This window comes from Oncorhynchus mykiss, chromosome 10 (assembly GCF_013265735.2).
Source record: "Oncorhynchus mykiss isolate Arlee chromosome 10, USDA_OmykA_1.1, whole genome shotgun sequence".
NCBI lineage: Eukaryota > Metazoa > Chordata > Actinopteri > Salmoniformes > Salmonidae > Oncorhynchus > Oncorhynchus mykiss.
In genome coordinates this window covers 35,873,305-35,900,209 of record NC_048574.1, presented here as the reverse complement: position 1 = coordinate 35,900,209, position 26,905 = coordinate 35,873,305, and the positions used below count along the sequence as shown (strand labels likewise).

The following is a 26,905-nucleotide window of genomic DNA, read 5'->3' as shown; positions in this document are numbered from 1 at the left end:
GAGAATCCTTTCTGGTTCTATGTAAAATGGAAAGGGTCCTACGTGGAACCAAAAAAGGGTTCTCCCTGGAACAAAAAAGGTTCTTCAAAGGGTTCTCCTAATGGGACAGCTGAAAAAACATTTTAGGTTCTAGATATAACTTTTTTCTCTAAGAGTGTAGATGAAGACTGCAAATTGGCCCTCCATCCTCTAAGAACGAATAAATATCACACACACAGTTAAGGATTAACAAAACACTAAGAAACGTTCCCCTGAATGAACAAAAAGTGCGGAACATTCCTTCTTCTTCACAATGGGTTGTAGTGTTAACAGCACCAAAGGTGTTTTATCAGTACATCAGTTTACATCTCCACTAGTCTCTCTCTCATCCCTGGTGTCTCCTTCCAAGAAAACCTCCACATAACTCCACGTTCAAACATGACCCTAGAGCTAAGTTATTGTCCTGGAGCTATGCCCATAGACGTACTATTGAAGCTCAGCTAGCGACAAACCATATGGCCACTGATCAGGAAAGGTTCGCTTCAAACATGGTCATCATGAGAGGAATTCTCTATGAAGTTCTCAAAGGTAAATTAATTGCATGCCTTTGATTTTGGCTGAAATATTGCTCAGCGCATGTAACTAACAGTGAACATTACCTCTGAGTGGATGAGTAACATAGTTACTCTCTTGGAATGGCCTATTTTGGAATTGTCCACAGTCTGACCCAAAGGTGGTTTAGCAGGGGCAGTCTAATTCCAGAGGAATTGTGAGCAGATCTCTCTCTGCGCTCCGTCCAACACCCCCCTGACTTCTAATCAAATCCCTGATGTTGTTTCAGCCAATAATCATACGTCTGATGTAATGTTATTCATTATAACCCAGATCAGATGGCAGTCAGATGGTGCTGCTGGTAGTGGTGCATCAGCGGGACTGCTCAGTGCTGTATGTACTGTGATAGAGCTTTCCGGTGCTTCAATAGCACTGTGCTGGTTGAGTCATATGAAGGGCAGGGAGAGATTAGGAGCTGCTTTTCAACGCTATATAAATAATATACTGATATAATAACATCTGATAAAATAGAAGTATATCTCTGAAGAAATTGTGGTGCATGAAGACCCTGCATACCCTTCAGATATGGGGCATGGAGTAAGTTCTAAAAGATGCATGGTGGGGCTTTTTACTGTGGTTATACTGTATGTTCACAGAGCAGTTTGGGACTATTCCTCCTTTTAGGGTCAGATGCACAGACAGCCATGTAAAGTGTTTGTACATTATCTGAAGATATCAGCTTGTCACACCCTGACCTGAGATATCTGTTTTCTTTATATTTTGGTTAGGTCAGGGTGTGACTAGGGTGGGTACGCTAGTTTTGTATTGTTTACGGTTTTTGTATTGTCTAGGGTTTTTGTATGTCTAGGGTTTTGTAGGTCTAGGGGGTTTTGTAATTCTATGTTGGCCTGATATGGTTCCCAATCAGAGACAGCTGTTTATCGTTGTCTCTGATTGGGGATCATATTTAGGTAGCCATTTCTCTTTGGTGTTTGTGGGATTTTGTCTATGTGTAGTTGCCTGTCAGCACTCGTTTGTATAGCTTCACAGTTCATTTTGTTATTTTGTTAGTTTGTTCAGTGTTCATTCTTTAAATAAATAAGAATGTACGCATACCACCCTGCGCCTTGGTCCGATACTTATAACGAATGTGACAGAAGATCCCAACAAAAATGGATCAAGCAGCGTGTTCAGTAAGAATGGACCTGGGAGGAGATCCTGGATGCAGGCGGGGGAGTATCGCCGTCCGAAGGAAGAAATTGAGGCAGCGAAAGCGGAACGGCGATATTACGAGGAGTTGTACCAACGAGACAAGCACGAGAGGCAGCCCCATAATATTTTTTTGGGGGTGGCACAAGGGGAGATTGGCTGAGTCGGGTGGGAGACCTGAGCCAACTCCTCGTGCTTACCGTGGGGAGCGTGTGATTGGTCAGACACCGTGTTACGCAGTGATGCCAGGACGCATTGTGCCAGCTCTACGCTCCAGGTCTCCAGTTCGTCTCTACAGTCCTGTACGTCCTGTGCCTCCTCTCCGCAATCGCCCTGAGGTGCGTGTCATCAGCACAGTACCACCAGTACCGGTCCCACGCATCAGGCCTCCAGTGCGCCTCCACAGTCCAGAGCTTCCGGCAACAGTTTCCTTCCGGCGACAGTTCCCAGTCCGGAGCTTCCGGCGACAGTTCCCAGTCCAGAGCTTCCGGCGACAGTTCCCAGTCCGGAGCTTCCGGCGACAGTTCCCAGTCCGGAGCTTCCGGCGACAGTTCCCAGTCCGGAGCTTCCGGCGACACTTCCCAGTCCGGAGCTTCCGGCGAGGGTCCCCAGTCCGGAGCTTCCGGCGAGGGTCCCCAGTCCGGAGCTTCCGGCGAGGGTCCCCAGTCCGGAGCTTCCGGCGAGGGTCCCCAGTCCGGGGTCTCCGGCGACGGTTCCCAGTCCGGGGTCTCCGGCGACGGTTCCCAGTCCGGGGTCTCCGGCGACGGTTCCCAGTCCGGGGCCTCCGGCGATGATCTGCAGTCCGGTTCTACAAAGGCGGAGGGATCAGCGTAAAGAGGGGGGGCTGCGACCAGAACCGGAGCCGCCACCGAGGGTAGATGCCCACCCGGCCGGGAGTCCGCACCTTTTGGGGGGGGGGGGGGGTGTATGGTCACACCCTGACCTGCGATATCTCTGTTTTCGTTATATGTTGGTTAGGTCAGGGTGTGACTAGGGTGGGTACGCTAGTTTTGTATTGTTTAGGGTTTTTGTATTGTTTAGGGTTTTTGTATTGTCTAGGGTTTTTGTATTTCTAGGGTTTTGTAGGTCTAGGGGGTTTTGTAATTCTCTGTTGGCCTGATATGGTTCCCAATCAGAGACAGCTGTTTATCGTTGTCTCTGATTGGGGATCATATTTATGTAGCCATTTCCCTTTGGTGTTTGTGCAATCTTGACTATGTGTAGTTGCCTGTCAGCACTCTATTGTATAGCTTCACGTTTCGTTTGTTATTTTGTTATTTTGTTCGGTGTTCATTCTTTTAATAAAGAGAATGTACGCTTACGACACTGCGCCTTGGTCTCCTTCATACGACAAACGTGACACAGCTTTAGTTTGTCTTTACTTATTTCAATATAACTGACAAAGTGGTGCTATTATAATAAAACAGGAGCTCGGTGGTGATTCTCTCCATTGTCCTGTCCACCCTCCTCACCACAGCACATCATCCCAGTGTGACTCAGTTCACCTCCACATTGACTAGCATGATATAGTCAGCGGACCCTAAGGCCAATGTTTTGGCATACGCCTGTCTCCCTCCACCTCCCTACTTTTCACTGCACAGACAATATTACTATGAAAAATACCAAAACAATATTTATTTCATATTGCACAGTGATAGTCAGTTAAGCATGTGTATATTTGTAAATGTGTCTGTGTGTTGGTTGTGTACCATACAGCCATATGTGTCAAGCTCTCGGGGGCTTATATTTTTCCTAGAAGTCTACACTCTTTGAAGTAATAGAAAGCTCTGGTGAAATGAATTCTGTTCTGTCACATATCAGGAAATATTGAGAGAAAGATATGGGCCGTGAGAGCTGATCTCTCCATAGTCTTCACCACAGTGAAGCACTGCCCTGTCCTGTGGCCTTCAGCCTATTGATCTTCTCAGGCAATAACATGGCCGATGGGGATGTGTGACTATCATTACATCCTGACCCAACCAGGGGAGAGCTATAGAGCGACGGACGTTATTCTAATCTGACTGGCAATTCTTACAAGTGGCTCCTAATCGATAAATCATTTACACATGTTATGACTCCCTACCATATATGTAATTGATCGCCTGATTCGATCATGTGATTTAAATACATTTGTTTAACCCTTTGTAGATGAATGGGCATTTTTTTAAGATACAAAGTCTCCACAGACAACAAAAAAAAAACCAAAACGTGCCATTTACAAAAGAATGACATCTCAAAACAAGCTATTATAGCACTCTGTATAGTGAGACACCATATGACTTCTCTCACTAGAGAAAAACCCTTTGAAAAGCATTTAAATAATGCAACTCCTTTTCTACCAGCTCAGTTGATTGTATTGTTAGCATTGTCCCACTGTTAACATCCTTATGTTACAGACGATCCTGTCTTATATGTTCCAGGTCTCATAAATAGAAGAAAAATCAAACAGATTTTTCGTTAAGTGGGAGACATCTGCTATGTTCCATCTTCAAACTGAATATCCATCTGTTATGCAGGTGTTTTGAGGAAGCATGAGAATGCATTAAAGAATGAGTAGCAGCAGACCCATGTAAAATCCCACATTCAAGGGTTATGGAGTGAGGCTGAGAGAATAAAGAGTATCTTCTGAGATGAAAGAACATACACACATACAGAACCAGTCAAAAGTTCTGACACACCTACTCATTCAAGGGTGTTCCTTTACTTTTACTATTTTCTACATTGTAGAATAATAGTGAAGACATCAGAACTATGAAATAAAAAAAACATATGGAATTATGTAGTAACCAAAAAAGTGTTAAACAAATCAAAATATATTTTTTGATTTTAGATTCTTCAAAGTAGCCACCCTTTGCCTTGATGACGGCTTTTCACACTCTTGACATTCTCTCAACCAGCTTCACCTGGTTGAGAGAAGAAGTTCCAACATATGCTGAGCACTTGCTGGCTGCTTTTCCTTCACTCTGCAGTCCAACTCATCCCAAACCATCTCAATTGGTTTGAGGTCAGGTGATTGTGGAGGCCAGGTCATCTGATGCAGCACTCCATCACTCTCCTTCTTGGTCAAATAGCCCTTACACAGCCTGGAGGTCTATTTTGGGTCATTGTCCTGTTGATAAACAAATGATAGTCCCACTAAGAGCAAACAGGATGGGATGGCATATCACTGCAGAATGCTGTGGTAGCCATGCTGGTTAAGTGTGCCTGGAATTCTAAATAAATCACTGACAGTGTCACCAGCAAAGCACTCCCACACCATCACACCTCCTCCTCTTTGCTTCACAGTGGGAACCACACATGAGGAGATCATCCGTTCACGTACTCCGCGTCTCACAAAGACACGGCGGTTGGATCAAAAAAATCTCATATTTGGACTCATCAAACCAAAGGACAGATTTCCACCAGTCCATTGCTCGTGTTTCTTGTCCCAAGCAAGTCTCTTCTTATTATTAGTCCCTTTAGTAATGGTTTCTTTGCAGCAATTAGACCATGAAGGCCTGATTCACGCAGTCTCCTCTGAACAGTTGATGTTGAGATGTGTCTGTTACTTGAACTCTGTGAAGCATTTATTTGGCTGCAATTTCTGAGGCTGGTAACTCTAATGAACTTATCCTCAGTAGCAGTGGTAACTCTGCTGCTTGTGACAAAACGGCACATTTTTACTGAGCAAGATGGCGCCGATAGAGATGGCAGCTTCTCTTCTAGTCCTTAGGAAACTGAGCAGTATTTTGTTTTTCATGTATTATTTCTTACATTGTTAGCCCAGAAAACCTTAAGTGTTATTACATACAACCGGGAAGAACTATTGGATATCAGAGAGACATCAACTTACCAGCACAACCAGCACTACGACCAGGAATATGACTTTCCCAAAGCAGATCCTTTGTCTGCACTAGAGGTTGACCAATTAATCGGAATGGACGATTTTTTATAACAATCGGAATTCGGTATTTTTGGACACCGATTTTGGCCGAATTATTATTTATTTTTTTGTACACCTTTATTTAACTAGGCAAGTCAGTTAAGAACACATTCTTATTTTCAATGACGGCCTAGGAACGGTGGGTTAACTGTTCCCTTGTTCAGGAGCAGAATGACAGATTTTTACCTTGTCAGCTCGGGGATTCAATCTTGCAAGTTAACTAGTCCAACGCTCTAACCACCTGCCTCTCATTGCACTCCACAAGGAGCCTGCCTGTTACGCGAATGCAGTAAGAAGCCACGGTAAGTTGCTAGCTAGCATTAAACTTATCTTATAAAAAACAATCAATTAATCAATCATAATCACTAGTTAACTACACATGGTTGATGATATTACTAGTTTATCTAGCGTGTCCTGCGTTGCATATAATCAATGCGGTGCGCATTCGCGAAAAAGGACTGTCGTTGCTCCAACATGTACCTAAACATAAACATCAATGCCTTTCTTAAAATCAATACACAAGTATATATTTTTAAACCTGCATATTTAGTTAATATTGGCTGCTAACATGAATTTCCTTTAACTAGGGAAATTGTGTCACTTCTCTTGCATTCTGTGCAACAGAGTCAGGGTATGCAGCAGTTTGGGCCGCCTGGCTCGTTGCGAACTGTGTGAAGACCATTTCTTCCTAACAAAGACAGCCAACTTCGCCAAGTTGATTTAACAAAAGCGCATTTGCGGAAAAACCATAAACACCAATGCCTTTCTTAAAATCAATACACAGAAGTATATATTTTTAAACCTGCATATTTAGCTAAAAGAAATCCAGGTTAGCAGGCAATATTAACCAGGTGAAATTGTGTCACTTCTCTTGCGTTCATTGCACGCAGAGTCAGGGTATATGCAACTGTTTGGTGTAATTGTAACATCATACAGGAACCTATGTCCTTTTGTTCACCTGACCTAGAATTCCTCACAATCAAATGCCGACCATATTATCTCCCAAGAGAACTCTCCTCGGTTATCTTCACAGCCATGTATATCCCCCCGCAAGCGGATACCAAGACGGCCATCAAGGAACTTCACTGGACTTTATGCAAACTGGAAACCATCTATCCTGAGGCTGCATTTATTGTAGCTGGGGATTTTAACAAAGCTAATCTGAGAACAAGGCTACCTAAATTCTATCAGCATATCGATTTCAGTACACGAGCGAGTAACACACTCAACCACTTCCGCGATGCATACAAGGCCCTCCCCCGCCCTCCTTTTGGCAAATCTGACCATTACTCCATTTTGTTGCTTCCCTCCTATAGGCAGAAACTAAAACAGGAAGCGCCCGTGCTTAGGTTTATCCAAAGCTGGTCTGACCAATCGGTTTCCACGCTTCAAGATTGCTTCAATCACGTGGACTGGGATATGTTCTGGGTAGCCTCAGATAATAACATTGACGCATACGCTGACTCAGTGAGCGAGTTTACAAGGAAGTGTATAGGAGATGTTGTACTCACTGTGACTATTAAAACCTTCCCTAACCAGAAACTGTGGATTGATGGCAGCATTCATGCAAAACTGAAAGCACGTACCACCACATTTAATTACGGCAAGGCGACTGGAAATATGACCAAATACAAACAGTCAAGTTATTCCCTCTGTGAGGCAATCAAACAAGCAGAGTGTCAGTATAGAGACAAAGTGGTCGCAATGCAACGGCTCAAACACGAGACATATGTGGCAGGGTCTACAGACAATCACGGATTACAAAAAGATAACCAGCCCCTTCGCGGACATCGACGTCTTGCATCCAGACAAATTAAACAACTTCTTTGGGTACTTTGAGGACAATTCAGTGCCACCGACGCGGCCCGCTACCAAAGTCTGTGGGCTCTCCTTCTCCGTGGCCGACGTGAGTAAAACATTTTAACGTGTTAACCCTCGCAAGGCTGCCGGCCCAGACAGCATCCCTTGCCATGTCCTCAGAGCATGCGCAGACCAGCTGGCTAGTGTGTTTACAGACATATTCAATCAATCCCTATCCCAGGCTTCTGTCCCCACATGCTTCAAGAGGACCACCATTGATCCTGTTCCCAAGAAAGCTAAGGTAACTGAACTAAATTACTATCGCCCCGTAGCACTCCCTTCTGTCATCATGATGTGCTTTGAGAGACTAGTCAAGGATCATATCACCTCCACCTTACCTGTCACCCTAGACCCATTTCAATTTGCTTACCGCACCAAAAGGTCCACAGATGATGCAATCGCCATCACACTGCCACTGCCCTATCCCATCTGGACAAAAGGAATACCTATGTAAGAATTCTGTTCATTGACTATAGCTCAGCATTTAACACCATAGTACCCTCCAAAAACATCATTAAGCTTGAGACCCTGTGTCTCGACCCCGTCCTGGGAAACTGGGTCCTGGACGTCCTGACGGGCCGCCCCCAGGTGGTGAAGGTAGGAAACAACATCTCCACTCCGCTGATCCTCAACACTGGGGCCCCACAAGGGTGTGTTCTCAGTCCCCTCCTGTACTCTGTGTTCACCCACGACTGTGTGACCATGCGCACCTTATGCGCACCTCCAACTCAATCATCAAATTTGCAGACAACACAACAGATTACCAACAACGATGAGACAGTCTGCAGCGAGAAGTTGAGGGCCCTTGGAGTGTGGTGTCAGGAAAACAACCTCTCTCTCAATGTCAGCAAAACAAAAGAGATGATCGTGGACTTCAGGAAACAGCAAAGGGAGCACCCACATTTCCACATCGACGGAACAGCAGTGGAGAAGGTGCATATCACCGACAAACTGAAATGGTCCATGCACACAGACAGTGTGATGAATAACGCGCAACAGGGCCTCCTCAATCTCAGGAGGCTGAAAGAATGTGGCTTGTCACCGAAAACCCTCACTAACTTTTACAGGTGCACAATTGAGAGCATCCTGTCACTCTGTATCACTGCCTGGTACGGCAACTGCACCGCCCACAACCGCAAGGCGCTCTAGAGGGTGGTGCGGTCTGCACAACGCATCTCTGGGGGCAATCTACCTGCTCTCCAGGACACCTACAACACCCGATGTCACAGGAAGGCAAATATGATCATCAAAGACAATAACCACCCGAGCCACTGCCTGTTCACCCCACTTCCATCCAGAAGGTGAGATCAGTACAGGTGCATCAAAGCTGGGACAGAGAGATTGAAAAACAGCTTCTATCTCAAGGCCATCAGACTGTTAAACAGCCACCACTAGCACAGAGAAGTGGCTGCCTACCTACAGACTTGATATCATTGGCCACTTTAATAAATGGAACACTAGTCACTTTATTAATGCCACTTTAAGAATGTTTACATATCTCACATTACTCATCTCATATGTTTATGATGTATACTGTATCATCCACTATCTATTCTTTACTATCTCAGCCACTCTGTCACTGCTCATCCATATATTTAATACTTACATTGTAATATATTCTCATCCCATTCCTTTACTAGATTGTCTTAGGCTTTGTTGTAGAATTGTTAGATATTACCTGTTAGATACTGCTGCACTGTCGGATCTAGAAGTATAAGCATTTCGCTACACTCGCAATAACATCTAATAACCATGTGTATGTGACCAATAACATTTGATTTGGTATTTTATTGTCCCCAGCACAAGGTGCACTTGTGTAATGGTCATGCTGTTTAATCAGCTTCTTAATATGCCACACCTGTCAGGTGGATGGATTATCTTGACAAAGGAGAAATGCTCACTAACAGGGATGAACACAAATTTGTCCACAAAATTTGAGAGAAAAAAGCTTTTGTGCGTATGGAACATTTCTGGGATATTTTTGTTCAGCTAATGAAACATGGAACCAAAATGTTACATGTTGCATTTATATTTTTGTTCAGTGTACATACATATCATCCATTTGGTCATTTCATCTGACAGTAAAAATGGTGAGAAATTAATTATTGTGTTATTGTCCAATAATGTTAATGGACAAAAATTTGCCCACTGATGCTAAATAGATGCAATGAATGATCTAATTTAATAAATGTGAAAATGAATATTATAGAAGTGCTGCACATTGAAAAGTCAGGCTTTGTAGCCTCTCTGGTCTAAGTCAAAGGTAATCCATGTTGGCTACTCTCCCCCTTCTTCTTCTGATGTCAACTTCAAAGAGGAAGTGACAAACAGAATACCATTATATCTTGGCACTGGGTGTTATGAATGCTTTATGAAGGCTTCGTGGAAGTCTGACTGATATTCATTTCTGATTTTCTTTTGTGTCATGCTTATAACAGACACGGTTTCCAAAAACTAAGATCACTATGATTCAGCATGGAAATACTGCAATATTATTGGGAAAAATAAAACACAAAAAATCACACAGAAGGACAAATGTCCATTTGTAGCTCTACAAAACCATTACAATGAGAGAGGGGGTTTTGTATTTTTATAGACAAGCCCCCCCAAAGGCATCAAGCAAGCGCCAGATTTCCTCGTCTTTTTTCTCTGTATTGAGATACACAACCATCTGAGCAGCTAATTCTGTTTGCCGACACAGATTTGAATAGTCTGACTGATCCTTAGAGAAGTACAGTTAGAGAGAAGTTAGCGTGCCAAACGAGTGCTTCTGACACTCAGATGCATCCAGTGCAGCGAGAGGTAGTCAGCAAGACTTTGGAAGCCTGCTCACTGTCTACAACCATTCTCATCTTGAATGAACCAGAGGGTCCCATTGCATGCCCTTCAACAAAAACAAATGCCAAGACCTGACATTAGAATACACTCCCAGCTCCAACATGTTGAATATTAAATAAGCAAACAGATAAATATATTTATTTTCAGGTAAAAAGAAAAAAAACGCTATGCATAGCTGACTGTCTTCCATAAACAATACTGAACTGAACTGAACTGCAGGGTGCAGATACCGTAAATGAAGGACACAATGTCTGGTTTCTCATCAAAGGTTCCATGCCAAAGCAAAAACATTGTATCCTGGGGTAGCTATGTAGCATCAAACTGATGTTGGCATTGGCTCCTCTATGAACTGAAGAGATAAATACTCACACTAGAAACGGCAATACTGTATCTAATCACAGTGGAATATGCTACTGAAATGTGCTCATACTTGCATGTCAGTCATGTGACATACCCATATTCTGTCAGATTGATCACTATAATAGAGCATCTGGAGGCATTTCATGAATCCTGAAATAACTAAAACCCATCCACTCCAATTAAAGGTCTATATCTCCCATGGCAATCAAATTAAATAGTCTGTTCCAGTAATTCATGAGAATTCATTCTACAAATCTAAGAGAGGAAAATTATTTTAACAAAATTATTTTATCACAGTGACAGCAAATGGATTTTGATACATCGTAAATCCAACAACTTGCAGCATAGGCTCTAGCAAAATGAAAGAGAAGACAACACTGTCAAGTGCCATAAATGAACAATGTTTTACTCCCAGGGCAGAGAGATGCTACTCTGCCAGAGGAATGTGGAATTGTCATACCAGATCAATATTAGCATACAGCTTTTCAACAGAACAACAGCCACCTCTGTTGAATTGTATCCATGGAAGGAGTAGCATTTCCTACATATGATGACCGCGACATTGTCATGCCATTGTTTAAAGCCTTTATCTCAGCTATAGACAGACATGATAAGTTTACTGTGCTTCATCGTATACATTACACATTTGTACTGTACTTATGCACCACTGTGTTTCATAAACCAGGCTGACCCTAACCTGCTATTATTGTATACAATAGTGTACATCTGTCTGCTACAGTGTGTAGATTTACAAAAAGCAGTGATATAACAGAGAACTGAATCTGTCACTTGGATTATTAGGCTATGTAAAAATTACTGCAACAACCACCTATTTGAAATATCAATGGCTTCATCTAAAAATAAACTGGGGCTTGTCTAGTCAAACTTACTCCACACCTACACACAAACAGTATTTCTATAGAATCATCTATTCTATGGTATCCTCCTAAACAAATCAAGCTCTATTCACAATCATAGTGGTGTGAAAAAGTGTTTTGTATACAAAGGAAGATATTATATCCAGAAAGGAAAGAATTAACAGTTAAACTATATATTTGTTTTATTCTCAATCTTGAATCAACCCAGTTTAAAAGATGCTGCATTGACACAACAGCTTTATAATGTGTCTATGTGAGTGGGTGTACTGTTGGGCTACAATATTTTCTCATGAATTTTGAGGGGGGGGGGGGGGGGGGGGGGGGCGGTTTTGGTAGTTGTTGAATGAAATACATTGCCATAATTGAGTATCGTGGTACTCACAAGCATGTGTGACGGAGAAGCTGTTCGAGGATTCGAGATTGTCTACATTGTAATTGAGATGGAAAGGTTTTTCCGTCACATTTTGATTGGTATTATACAGCTGGACAGCGAATCTGAAAGCGCTGTGCTCCTGCACTGTAGAGCGCATAAAGAGACCACCTATAGAAGAAAGAGAATATGAGATTACGAAGAATGTGACTTTTCATTGCCTAGTTGCTCTTATAATGTTTCATGAAAATACAGTATTACGTCAATATCAGTCCTTATAAATCATCAGTCCAATTTTACGCATCACATAACTAACTGGATGACCCTTACTTTATCTAGAATAAACACCACCCATTTAATTATACATAGATTAACTTGTTAATGTATTATCTACACTGCCCATTGCAGTCGTGGAAAGTTCTGTAGAAAGATGCAGTACTTAAATAGGCTATGAGCAACTTTGTGCCATTTTCACCCTCCCCCACTCTAAAGCGGTGTTTCGCTTAGGTGGCTATTACCCTACCTGTCGTTAGTGTAGGCTATTACTGATCAACTTGACAATGAATTATGCAAATATAAAATGAAGTCAACACCACACAACACTGTCTTAATGTACATTGATCTCGTTTTATGTTCAGGCTAAAGAAAAAACATGTTAGTTATGCTATTTCAAATATAACTTACCTATATTTATCTGGTTTGGAAACGCTCCATGCGATTTCCCAAAAAGCCACAACAAAAAAAGGACAATGGCTATTACGCGATGCCTCATTTTCTCCGGCCTCTGAATTTAACTCCTCAAACGAATCTGATATAGGAAAACCATGTACACAAGCCTATGCGCACAGAAAATCCGCCAGACGTGTAAGCAGCTCTCACTGTGTACTACCAGTGATATACTACAGGTACGTTGAGGTGCGAGCGGAACTGCAGCAAAGCGAATCTTATGCCGTTGAGAGGGGAAAAGGCAAAGACTTATCTCAAAGATGGTGGTGGAGCGAGAAGCGGATCTTATTGTGAATAAGGATCATCCAATTGGGCCAGCAGGGGGACGTTGATCAAACTTGATCTAACGTTGAATTATAACATCATCCTCCCCATCCCGCCACTGCAGACTTTGTTGGCTGGGAAGAAACCGCGCGGGCGCAGTGTAGAGTTTGTCCACATGGTGTAAAGAGAGTCAAGATCCCATGGTATCATCTAACATCTGATCTACTCTACTCAAGTGGGCTAGTTGAGGGTATATCAAATTACTGGTAGACTTTAATGCATCATCTATAAACTATCCGGTGAAGATTACATTTGTTTACATGAAAAAAATTGCATTAGGCTAAATTATATTTCTAAATATATTATTGACAGGGATATTAAATGAATGCCAGGCAAATTGGTCACCCTCTCATCACCTGTGTAAGTGGTCTTTGGAGATATTCCTGAAGACATGCCAATGTTTTTAAACAGGATCGGTGGGTCCCCCATGGGACGGTTGAGCTAACGTAGGCTAATGCAATTAGCATGAGACTGTAAGTAACAAGAACATCTCCCAGGACATAGACATATCTGATATTGGCCTGAAGCTTAAATTCTTGTTAATCTAACTGCACTGTCCAATTTACAGTAGCAATTACAGTGAAAGTATACCATGCTATTGTTTGAGGAGAGTGCACAGTTATGAACTTGAAAAGTTATTAATAAACCAATTAGGCACATACGGTCAGTCTTGATACAACATTTTGAACAGAAATGCAATGGTTCATTGGATCAGTCTAAAAAATGTGCACATACACTGCTTCCATCTAGTGGCCAAAATCTAAATGCAACTGGGCTGGAATAATACATTAAGTCCTTTCTCTTGCATTTCAAAGATGATGGTACAAAAAAAATACAAAAAAATGATAGTTTTTTTCTTTTTATTTTCTTTTAACAGATCTAATGTGTTATATTCTCTTACATTAATTTCACATTTCCACAAACTTCAAAGTGTTTCCTTTCAAATTGTATCAAGAATATGCATATCCTTGCTTCAATGCCTGAGCTACAGGCAGTTAGATTTGGGTATGTCATTTCAGGTGAAAATTGAATAAAAGGGGCGGATCCTGTTAAAATTCCCTGAACTAAACCCTAACATTAGCCACAGCAATTGCATTCGTAACATATCATACAAATTGTAATTCCTTACATATCATAGGAAAATAACTATGGACATCCACAAATTAATACATACCATATGAAACGTAACATACCGTATCATACTAATTGGAGTGTCCCGGATTTACGTTTACAATGTTACATTTACACCTGAGGTCGACAAGCAACAGTGTGCAACTCCTCTGCAATACTAATGAGCATTTCCAACCTAGTGGAGGCAAGAGCACTCGAGCGCTGGGAGCGATTTCATTCCCCAGGATGGAACATCACATCCCTTTTCTCTGGGTGCCTTCCTGTGACTAGAGGCACAGTAGGACTTGATGAAGAGGGGTCTGATAAGTCCTGGGCTTTGATGGGGCACTGCAGCAGCACCTGTTTCACATTATCCCGTAACCCCAGAATTAATTAGACAGACTCAATCACATTCGCTCTAAACATACCCCACAGACAGGCAGTGCAGATGACTCTGCAATCATGGGAGGAATTATGAAAACTTCAAGTGGCACTCAACTAATTTGGGGCATATTTGACTGACTCAAATATGGGCTGGGTTACAGGTTTAAGCTAGGTGGCAAATCCTAATGTTAGCTAGGTGGCCAACATTAGCTAGGCTAGGGGTTAGGGTTAGCGGTTAAGGTTAGGGTTGAGGTTAATGTTATGAGTTAGGTTAAAGATTTAGGTTTAGGGGAAGGGTTAGCTAACATGCTAAGTAGTTGCAAAGTAGCTAAAAAAGTAGTAAGTCTGCACAGTTGTCCGTGGTGAGATTCAAACACGCAACATTCGGGTTGCTAGACGTTCGAGTTGTATGCCTACCCATCCACCCCAACCAACCGACTTGTGCATACACATCGTTTGGGGGGGGGGATACAGTTCACAAACAATATTGTGCAGTTATAAAGGTATTAAATCATCTTCTCTAACCACTATACACACGGTAGCATACAGCCTCTCACTATACTGTAGGGATGTGATCCTTCAAAACAATGAGAATTCACACACCAGCACATCGCTATCAAACCACTATAAATAAGATGATGTAGATTACATTAGAGAAGCTCTTTGCTCAGAGAGTCAGTGTGTACAGTGGAGAGCCAAAGGCAAGTCAGCTAATCATTACGGCTTCCTGTCAGGACGAGGCCGATGCAGAATAGGTCAGACTGTATTGATCCAGATCAATCAGAGGGATTTAAATGCTTGGCAATACAACTCCGATGTTAATTTACAGTTCACTCACTGATCTAGGGCCAGAACAGTGCGGCTGTGCTGCACAACTGTTGGGTGATTCCATTCCAGGAGCAAATTGTTTTAGCTTTAGAACATCTACAGTATATTTCCTCTGTAAGACATCACAGATTTGATGAACTACACAATTTTCCATTTAAATGGCATATCCCTTTCGGCTCGGCTGTGGAAAATTATTCAATTTGTTCCTGTGCACTCGAAAACAAACAGACTTAATTTGATAGAGCTTGTGGCAAATCTGGCGCTTCACAGTCACTGAGGTGTGTCTGTCATCATGATGAGAGCCATCAGAGGCAAACTCATCCAGAGATAATATACAGGAACACCCTAAAAATGAACCGTTTTCATACTACATCTCCCTTTGAAAAGAGAATGGTGTGGTGATGATGATGTGACTAGGTCTAAAACATCTCAGCAGGGAAAAAGATGGGAAACAAGGACTCCAGGGTCAAGCTAAATAGGTTGGAAGAGAAAGGAAGGGAGATGAGCAAGAGAGACAGGCAGTCAGGGAGAGATGCAGCATGACGCTATAAGGCCTGTCTTTACTCACGCTCTCTGAAGACATGGAAATGTGCTTTAGGCTTTTAAACGATGAGCAGCCAGCTGTGCATTCTTTCCACGCTAAAGTGAATTCAAGATATGAATGTATGTACTGTTGGTGTTGATTCATTATATGCTGTTATTACTCTTATTATGTGCTGTTTGTATTCATTAAAAATAGGTTTGGTGCAGACAATGGCTTGCCTGAGACATTTTTTTTGAATTATCCTAAGCATGCAAAGGTGGTTGCAAATATCTGGAGCAGCATTCTTTTCATCATATTATAATGAGACACGCACACACAGTGTGTGTGAATTCAGCAAGACCCCACTGAGTGGAAATGACAGTGGGCCATTCCAGCACCTCCTAAGGACTTTAAGTGAACATGCCATTTAGACACTGTTGACCATATGGTACAATTCATGGCACAGTCTAATTTTGGCATACTCTCAATGCTAGTTGTATTTAGCTCACAAACAAACCATATCCCCCAGGGAAATATTTATATTTTCTTTAAATGTCAATATGTTTTATGCAATCCAAGTTTACTAGCAGAAGAGACACACATTAATTTCGCCATCCATAGAGAAGTACAAAGAACATCACCACTATGTGACAGATATCTACCATGTCTACCATGTCTGACTGCAAACTTTATTTCTGCAGGCTGGAGGCCTGACTGGCTGGTGGTAATCATCAGAAGTTGATCACAAGCTGTTTCCATAGTAAGACTTGTGTGTGCAAGGTAGTAATGTCTCTAGGGATACGATTCTTAAAAGTAATGGCCACCTTTCATCAGTGAGAGCCTCTGATTTCTAACTCACATAGCCAAATCCCTGTTACAGGACATTACATGTAATTCATATTGACTAATTCATATTGACTAAAGCTGTCAATATACCGTAGATGATGTGAGATGTTTTTTTCCTTTGGTAATGGATTCTTAGAACACACAGAATTACACACAAGTTGTAAGCCTGAGGGAGTGGACTGGCCTATATACAGCCAGGCAAATGCAGTGTTCTACATTTGTACTATGAGCAGAGTGCAAACCGCTACAGTCAGACTCAGACCCATCTGCAATACAGTAATTAAATCAGTAAAAACTCATTTTACTTCCCACTTGTTTCTCCAGCCGGTTTATTCTAAATCATTTGCCCTTTAATTTAATGGAGCATGCATTGTAATGGAATGAGACTGCAGTCTAGGGGAGGACAATAATATGGTTTGCTATTTTTGTCAACTTGTTTAACTGTTTTTGAAGTAACTGTTTGATTATTCTCCCAGAAAAGCACTTGACATATAGAAGACATGTAAATATTTCTGTCTGAATCCTCAGCTTGGAGGTGATGCCTGTGTGTCAGGATGAAGCCTTGTTAATTTTACATCACGTCTCCTGTTTTGCCTTCATTACTCAGAGCTAGAGCCTGTGAAATTGGATGTGGGCCGTGCCAGGCATGTGACTGTTTTCAGCGGCTCTGTCTTTCACATTCAAGTTCACATTAGGGCCAAAGCCTGCCAGAGAAACTGGCAAGTGCACTGCAAAAGTGTTCTGATGCATGAGCAGCCTAATTTTCCTCGGGCAGATAAAGAAAATTACGGTTGGCATTGGCTAATTAAAGATGAAAAATCCACAGGTAAACAATGTCTCTCTATGTAAACAGAGCACAGTGCACAGTCCTGTCATACAGTTTAACTTCAAGAGATGGGGTAGCAAATCTAAGTGAAGAGAACATGACATAACCAGTGGTGTCGTCTGATGGGGGGGCTGTCCAGCAGAGCAGAATATGACCCACTTATTTGATTTTTGATATGCCACTTGTGTTTGTTTGGTTGCTAATATTGTAAAGGAAAGTCATATTAGTAGCCTACTGATGCATCTCAAAAACGCCTTAAATCTATAGACTGTACAAGGATAGGTTTACATCCGATGTATTCCATAGTTTTCCAACAAATAGTGTACATTGTCATATACATCCTAATGTTGAGTTCATGTGTCTAGTAGTCCATTTTACAGTTTGTTACATGTACCCATGAGAGGAATACCTGTGTTTAACATTAACATTATGGTGTCTTTTCTCTTTGACAGTATTTGACATCAGAATAACAACAAGAGGAGACTTGTCCTCTGTTTAGGGTACTGTACTGGAAGGTCAGAGGATAAAATAACATATTGAATCAGATGAAAGGCTGTGGTTGGGATTCCTCTCGGTCTCTGAACTTCCTATAAACACAATTAGTTGGACTTAATACAGTGCCTTCAGAAATGATTCAAACCCCTTGAATTATTCCACATTTGTTGTGTTACAGCCTGAATTCAAAATTGATTACATATATTTTCTTCTCACCTACCCCATAATGACATTTTAGCAAATGTATTGAAAATAAAATACATAAATATCTAATTTACATAAGTATTCACACCCCTGAGTGAATATTTTGTAGAAGCATCTTTGGCATCGATTATAGCTTTGAGTTGTCTTGGGTATGTCTGTATCAGTTTTGTACATATGGATTTGGGGATTTTCTCCCATTCTTCCTTGTAAATTTTCTCAAGCTCTGTTAAGTTAGATGAGGAGTGGCTGTGAACAGCAATCTTCAAGTCTTTCCACAGATTTTCAATTGGATTCAAGTCTGGGCTTTGGCTGGGCCACTCAAGGACTTTCACATTCTTGTTCAGAAGTCATTCCAGCGTTTCTTTGGCTGTATGCTTAAGGTCATTGTTCTGTTGGAACGTAAAATCTTCACCCCAGTCTAAGGTCGTTTGCAATCTGAAGCAGGTTCTCATCAAGGATGTGCCTGTATTTGGCTCCATTCATTGTTTTTCCCTCAGTCCTTACCAGTCTCCCAGTCCATGCCGCTGAAAAGTATCCACGTAGCATAATGGTGCCACCATCATGCTTCACGGTAGGGATGGTGTTAGACGGGTGATGAGCTGTGCCTGGTTTTCTCCAGACATAGCGCTTTACAAAGAGTTAAAATGATGTGTCCACAGAGTCTTTCACTTACCTTTTTTGCAAACTCTAGGCGTGCTGTCATGTGCCTTTTTCTCAGGAGTGGCTTCCGTCAGTCCACTCTCCCAACGTCATGACACAACACTGAGGCATGCATGATTGCATCAGCTGTTCCGGACGACTGTGTAATCACGCTCTCCATAGCCGACGTGAGTAAGAACTTTAAACAGGTCAACATACACAAGGCTGTGGGGCCAGACGGATTACCAGGACGTGTGCTCCGGGCATGTGCTGACCAACTGGCAGGTGTCTTCACTGACATTTTCAACATGTCCCTGGTTGAGTCTGTAATACCAACATGCTTCAAGCAGACCACCATAGTCCCTGTGCCCAAGAACACAAAGGCAACCTGCCTAAATGACTACAGACCCGTAGCACTCATGTCCGTAGCCATGAAGTGCTTTGAAAGGCTGGTAATGTCTCACATCAACACCATTATCCCAGAAACCCTAGACCCACTCCAATTTGCATACCGCCCAAACAGATCCACAGATGATGCAATCTCTATTGCACTCCACACTGCCCTTTCCCACCTGGACAAAATGAACACTTATGTGATAATGCTGTTCATTGACTACAGCTCAGCGTTCAACACCATAGTACCCTCAAAGCTCATCACTAAGCTAAGGATCCTGGGACTAAACACCTCCCTCTGCAACTGGATCCTGGACTTCCTGACAGGCCTCCCCCAGGTGGTGAGGGTAGGTAGCAACACATCTGCTACGCTGATCCTCAACTCGGGAGCTCCCCAGGGGTGTGTGCTCAGTCCCCTCCTGTACTCCCTGTTCACCCACGACTGCATGGCCAGGCACGACTCCAACACCATCATTAAGTTTGCTGACGACACAACAGTGGCCTGATCCCAGACAACGACGAGATAGCCTATAGGGAGGAGGTCAGAGACCTGGCCGGGTGGTGCCAGAATAACAACCTATCCCTCAATGTAACCAAGACTAAGGAGATGATTGTGGACTACGGGAAAAGGAGCATCGAGCACGTCCCCATTCTCATCGACGGGGCTGTAGTGGAGCAGGTTGAGAGCTTCAAGTTCCTTGGTGTCCACATCAACAACAAACTAGAATTGGCCAAACACACCAAGACAGTCGTGAAGAGGGGACGACAAAACCTATTCCCCCTCAGAAAACTAAAAAGATTTGGCATGGGTCCTGAGATCCTCAAAAGGTTCTACAGCTGCAACATCGAGAGCATCACTGCCTGGTACGGCAATTGCTCGGCCTCTGACCGCAAGGCATTTCAGAGGGTAGTGCGTACGGCCCAGTACATCACTGGGGCAAAGCTGCCTGCCATCCAGGACCTCTACACCAGGCGGTGTCAGAGGAAGGCCCTAGAAATTGTCAAAGAACCCAGCCACAGACTGTTCTCTCTCCTACCGCATGGCAAGCGGTACCATGTCAAGTCTAGGACAAAAAGTCTTCTCAACAGTTTTTACCCCCAAGCCATAAGACTGCTGAACAGGTAACCAATGGTTACCCAGACTATTTGCATTGTGTGCCCCCCCAACCCCTCGTTTACGCTGCTGCTACTCTCTGGTTATCTTATATGCATAGACACTTTAACTATACATTCATGTACATACTACCTCAATAAGCCTGACTAACAGGTGTCTGTATAGAGCCTTGCTACTCTTTTTTCAAATGTCTTTCTACTGTTGTTTTATTTCTTTACTTACCTACACACACACACACACACACAAACACACACACATACCTTTTTTTTGGCACCATTCGTTAGAGCCTGTAAGTAAGCATTTCACTGTAAGGTTTACACCTGTTGTATTCGGCGCACGTGACAAATAAACTTTGATTTGATTTGTGAGATGCTGCCTCACACTTTCGATGAGCACATCAGCATGAGAGCTGGCTGTACCGTTGGAAGCAGATACTGCTGCGTTTCAGCAGGGCCAGAAACAGGGTGGCGGCATTGCTTGCCAACATGTTTCTCAGCAGCCAGTCAAATGGACAAAAGTAAGCCACAGGTGTGTCCTATCAGGACCCTTGTTTAGTTACACAGCTCAAAAGTAATCACTCGGTTGTGCCTATTCTTCAGAATACCACAGCTCTCATATCTGTTCTGGGGAGACAACAGAGAGCATAATAAAGAAGTCCTGAAGTAGTCCTCCATGGAAGCAATTGAATCCACCTAAGGGACTGTATACCAGCCTAAGGCATGGTAATGAAATGGCACTGTTATAACTATTCACAGATAGTTTAAGTCGGATCATCAGCACTCATCCATTTATATGGAGATGATGCAGTCTTATACTCAGCTGGCCCCTCCCCGGATGTTGTGTTAAATGCTCTACAATAAAGTTTTCTTACAAGCTTTCTCTGCCCTTAACTTAACCTTGTTCTGAAAAACTCCAAAACAAAGGTTATGTGGTTTGGTAAGAAGAATGCCCCTCTCCCCACAGGTATGATTACTACCTCTGAGGATTTAGAGCTGTCCTTCTGTCCTCCTCTGTACTTCTCTCAGCATATATCAAAAATGCAGGCTAAAGTTAAATCTAGACTTGGTTTCCTCTATCTTAATCACTCCTCCTTCACTCCAGCTGCCAAACTAACCCTGATTCGGATGACCATCCTACCCATGTTAGATTACGGAGACGTAATTTATAGATCGGCAGGTAAGGGTGCTCTCGAGGGCTAGATGTTCCTTATAGGACGCATCACTGAACTCTATACTCTTCTGTAAACGGGTCATCTCTGTATACCTGTCACACGACCCACTGGTTGATGCTTATTTATGAAACCCTCTTATGCCTCACTCCCCCTTATCTGAGATATCTACTGCAGCCCTCATCCTCCACATACAACACCCGTTCTGCCAGTCACATTCTGTTAAAAATGCCCAAAGTCTTCTCAGTTCGCTGCAGCTAGCGACTGGAACGAGATGCAACAAACATTCAAACTTTACAGTTATCTCAATCTCTACATTCAGACTCAATCATGGACACTCTTACTGACAGTTGTGGCTGCTTTGTGTGATGTACAGTATTGTTGGCTCAACCTTCTTGCCCTTTGTGCTGTTGTCTTTGCCCAATAATGTTTGTAACCTGTGCTGCTGCCATGTTGTGTTGCTACCATGTTGTTGTTATGTTGTGTTGCTACCATGCTGTGTTGTCATGTGTTGCTGCCATGCTATGTTGTTGTCTTAGTTCTCTCTTTATGTTGTCTCTCTTGTCATGAGGTGTGTTTTGTCCTATATTTTTATTTGATTTATTTTTATTTTTAATCCTCCGTCCCCGCAAGAGGCCTTTTGCCGTCATTGTAAATAAGAATGTGTTCTTAATGACTTACCAAGTTAAATAAAGGTTAAATAAAATTAAAATAAAACAAATACATTTGACAACAACCCAGTAGACATGGGCAGTTATGGTAGCTGTAATGTCATGGTTATTATAGAGTTGTAAATGCTTCATGATGGCCAGGTGGATCAAGCAGTGTTAGCTAGATTTCCACTGGGGCTGAATTAAAAGCCTTGGACAGAATCTGTGTCCCTGGAATCTGCCTGGAATGGCTTATAACAGGCACAGTTGAATTACTGTTATTGAATCACATACAGTATGCAGCGCAAAAGTTGTCATGAGATTAAGTCCAAGGCAGAATGCTGCTTTATTAGCATTGTCAGTGTGTCCAAAAGAGGGCAACTCAAGGCAGTGTTTTCTGTTTTTGTTTTCCTTTGGAGATGTGCAGCAGAAACACTGTTGACATGAGCCTCATCACTCTAAGGCTATTTACTCTGAACGCTCCCCAGCTTCAGATGATAGGATGACCTTGCAGCCTCTAATATGTTGCTTCCTGGCAGAAGGAAGGCACAGATTGTCCTCCACGCCATTTCTAAGTACTTGTTAATAGAGGAGCAATTGGAAGGATGCCTTGACTGTTTGGAACAACATCATTTCCCCCTATAATTCATGCAACATCCTCTAATGGAAGAGAATGTGCCACTTCATGGTATAGTTCCATTTGACAGCAAGATGCACTCACAATTTAGCTCTAATTGCAGATGAATACCTACAGTAATGCAGTACAACTACCACTGTGTATTCTATAATAATGAGACGATCTCAGTATATTATATAAGTTGGAGAGCCATTTTATCCTGTACTAACATGCTGGTAACTACAGGGAGCTAAGGTGCTGCAGCACAAATTAATATTAACGGTAATTTGATTCCAACATCCTTGTGTCTTCAGCTGCAGAATATCCCACAGGCAAATTGTCAGTGCTTAGAGAGCGGAGCAAATTAGCCTGGCAATTTTAATTAGCGAGGTTCTGCTTTCTCAAAAAGCCCACTGTCTCCCTCTTCCTTTTGATGAGATATTGACTATGCCCATACTGTAGAAAAATTACAAAAAGGTAAAACTGTGAGTCACGAAAGGAGGAAACTGTATGCATGGGAGAGGCAGTAGACTGTGTTGTTACCAGTTTCCGTGTGAATCTAAGAACATTTTGGTGGGGTAATTAGAGTGACCAAGCTTCAAAAGACTCCTGATAAAAAGGAAGTACTGTAGCCTATAGCATGGAGAGGAGATAAACTAGGTCTGGTTGTGCTGCTGCTTATACCAGCTCACAGGTTTATATGATCACGATTCAGTGTGAAGCCAGTGTTAAACTGCTACGTTTTGAACAGGTTATACATGCATGACTATCTAATTAGCTATTTGTGAGGAAGAGGCATAGCTGAAAAACAGATCATAGTCAGTGAAACCAGAAATAACCAAATCATATTATTTTTTTCAATACATTTAAAATTTATAAATTAGTGTATTGTATAATACTGTAGTATTGCATGATTTTGTGCCAGATCAAAGTCAAATGTTCAATTCAGTGAACTGATTCAACACCCTTGGGGACTGCAGGTTCCTAGATGACCTTCAGGAACTTGGACGCCATATACGTTCTCTCAATCAGGGGCCCACAGGGCCAAATGATTATTGTCATGTCAGCCTGAGGTCCATGTGACTTGACTGACAACATGTCCGATAAAACAGAAAGACCATGAGGACCAACCTCATTACAGCTTCTCTACCTACAGTGCTGTATACAGCTACTGCAGACCTGGGTCATATATGCCTTTCTGCCATTTCAACTAGCCTTGAATTCTCTACTTATCCATAATTACCACAATGTAATCTGTTTGATTGTTATGACCAAACTACACTGAACAAAAATATAAACACAACATGTAAAGTGTTGTTCCCATGTTTCATCATCTGAAATAAAAGATCCCAGAAATGTTCCATATGCACATATGTATGTTTACATCCCTGTTAGTGAGCATTTTTCCTTTCCTGACAGGTGTGGCATGTCAAGAAGCTGATTAAACAGCATGATCATTACACAGGGGCACAACGTGCTGGGGACAATAAAAGGCCACTCTAAAATGTGCAGTTTTGCCATGTAACACAATGCCACAGATGTCTCAAGTTGAGGGAGCATGCAATTGGGTTGATGAACTGCAGGAATGTCCACCAGAGCTGTTACCAGATAATCAAATGTTAATTTTTCTACCATAAGCCGCCTCCAACGTCGTTTTAGAGAATTTGGCAGTATGTCCAACCGGCTTCACAACCACAGACCACGTGTATGGTGTCATATGGGTGAGCGATTTGCTGATGTCAAAGCTGTGAACAGAGTACCCCATGGTGGCAATGAGGTTATGGTATAGGCAGGCATAAGTTACGAACAACGAACACAATTGCATTTTATCGATGGCAATTTGAATGCAGAGTATTGTGATGATATCCTGATGCACATTGTCATAACATTCATCCGCCACCATCACCTCATGTTTCAGCATGATAATGCACAGCCCCATGTCGCAAGGATCTGTACACAATTGCTAGATGCTGCCCAGTTATTCAATGGCCTGCATACTTACCAGACATGTCACCATTGAGCATGTTTGGGACGCTCTGGATCAACGTGTACAACAGCGTGTTCCAGGTCCCGCCAATATCCAGGAACTTCGCACAGCCATTGAAAAGAAGTGGGACAACGTTCAACAGCCTGATCAACTCTATGCGAAGGAGAGGTTCCGCGCCTCATGAGGCAAATGGTGGTCACAGCAGATACTGACTGGTCTTCTGATCCACATCCCTACCTTTATTTTAAGGTATCTGTGACCAACAGATACATGTCTTTATTCCCTGTCATATTAAATCCATAGATTAGTGCCTCATTTATTTATTTCAATTGACTGATTTCCTAACATGAACTGTAACTCAGTAAAATCTTAGAAATTGTTGCATTTAGATTTTTGTTGAGTATATTTGAAGATGTGGAGACTTGTTGGAAAATGTAGTACATGTAGCTATCTGTACTGTGTTAGAGTATCCTTCTTATCCATGCAAAAGTTAGATTTAATTTTAAAGCCAGTTCAGTACACTGCTGTCATTCCCTAAGGTGATGCCCCAGACTTACTGTATCTATAAATATGGTTACTGGGCTGCATTCCCCCAGTTGCACAGCTTTTTTATGCATACTGCTGTACCCCTTAACCTGGCCTGCCACAGCACTAAGACATCCACCATGTCCTGGTCCAGCATGGAGCGCTGCTGGTGGTGATCACTGCACTGACTGACTGAATCACATCAGCTTTAGCCTCCGCCTCAGATAACAGGCACGGAGGGTTAGCTATGTCCCCAGGTCAGCCTGAACATCCCTAAACATCCTTGGCCAAGACACTGACATTCTGAACTGTGTTTGCTAGGGATATTATTACAACAAAAGCTTGGAGTTTTTCTCATCAGTTTGTGTGGTAAGTATAACACAAACTAAACAGCCTATTCAAAATACACAGACCAGTACTGAAAAGATGTGGATGTCTGATGGCAATACTCAATCTGAATGACATTATGTAAACTAGATGACATGCTGAAACAGGAAAGTTGGAAATACATAATCGTCTAGAATGTCATTGTATGCTGTATCATTAATATTTCCCTTTACTGGAACTCAGGGGCCCGAACCATGAAAAACAGCCCGACTATTATTCCTCCTCCACCAAACTTTACAGTTGGTACTACGCATTCTGGCAGGTAGTGTTCCCCTGGCATCCGCCAAACCCAAATTCGTCTGTCGTACTGCCAGATGGTGAAGCGTGATTCATCACACCAGAGAATGCGTTTCCATTGCTCCAGAGTCCAATAGCGGCGAGATTTACACCTCTCCAGACGCTTGGCATTGCACATGGTGAACTTAGGCCTGTGTGCGGCTGCTCGGCCAGCAAAACCCATTTCATGAATCTCCCGACGAACAGTTATTGTGCTGATGTCGCTTCTAGCGGCAGTTTGGAACTCGGTAGTGAGTGTTGCAACCAAGAACAGACCATTTTAAAGCGCTACACACTTCAGCACTCGGCGGTCCCGTTCTGTGAGATTGTGAGCAGTTTTTGCTCCTAGAAATTTCCACATCACAATAACACCACTGACAGTTGACTGGAGCAGCTCTAGCAAGGCAGACATTTGACGAACTGACTTGTTGGAAAGGTGGCATCCTATGTGACGGTGCCATGTTTAAAGTCACTGAGCTCTTCATTTTACAGCCAATGTTTGTCTATGGAGATTGAATGGCTGTGTGCCCGATGTTATACACCTGTCAACAGCAGGTGTGGCTAAAATAGTCAAATCCACAAATTTGAAAGGGCGTCCACATACTTTGTACATAGTGTTTATGTGCCATATGGTCCAAAGACAACAGACAGTTTTAAGTTTAAGATGTTTTCCTTTTCCACTAGATTTTATCATCTTCCTAACTACAAAACAGCACTGAGTGCCATAGCAGACACTTTTCCCCCCCGGGCCCTTGTCTGCCCCTCCTCTCCAACAGATCAGCAGCTGCTTACAGGGAGGCTGCCCAGCATCGTTAGGTAAGGAAGGTAGGTGACTGAGCCAAGGAGGTCAGCACCTTCCTGCTCGTCTGAATCTCGTATTTTACATATGATTCATTCTGAATTGCTAATAAGGTCT

The 26,905-nt window shown here is 42.5% G+C and overlaps 1 protein-coding gene across 6 annotated transcripts in view; it reads right to left on the bottom strand.

Moving 5' to 3' along the window:
* LOC110533760 (glutamate receptor 3) overlaps positions 1-13,075 on the bottom strand; it is a 102,528-nt gene extending 89,453 nt beyond the window's left edge. For 3 of the 6 annotated variants that reach the window (XM_036990137.1, XM_036990136.1, XM_036990138.1), the window contains exons 1-2: positions 12,653-13,072; positions 11,981-12,139 (exon numbers count right to left, since the gene is read on the bottom strand). In XM_036990137.1, the coding sequence (XP_036846032.1) occupies positions 11,981-12,139; positions 12,653-12,740 (247 nt within the window). In that variant the 5' untranslated portion in view covers positions 12,741-13,072. Of the gene's footprint in view, positions 1-11,980; positions 12,140-12,652 lie in introns of all 6 variants that reach the window. The other 3 variants (XR_005053635.1, XM_036990140.1, XM_036990139.1) reach the window with 2 other exon arrangements.
* Between the last annotated feature and the right edge of the window lie 13,830 nt (positions 13,076-26,905).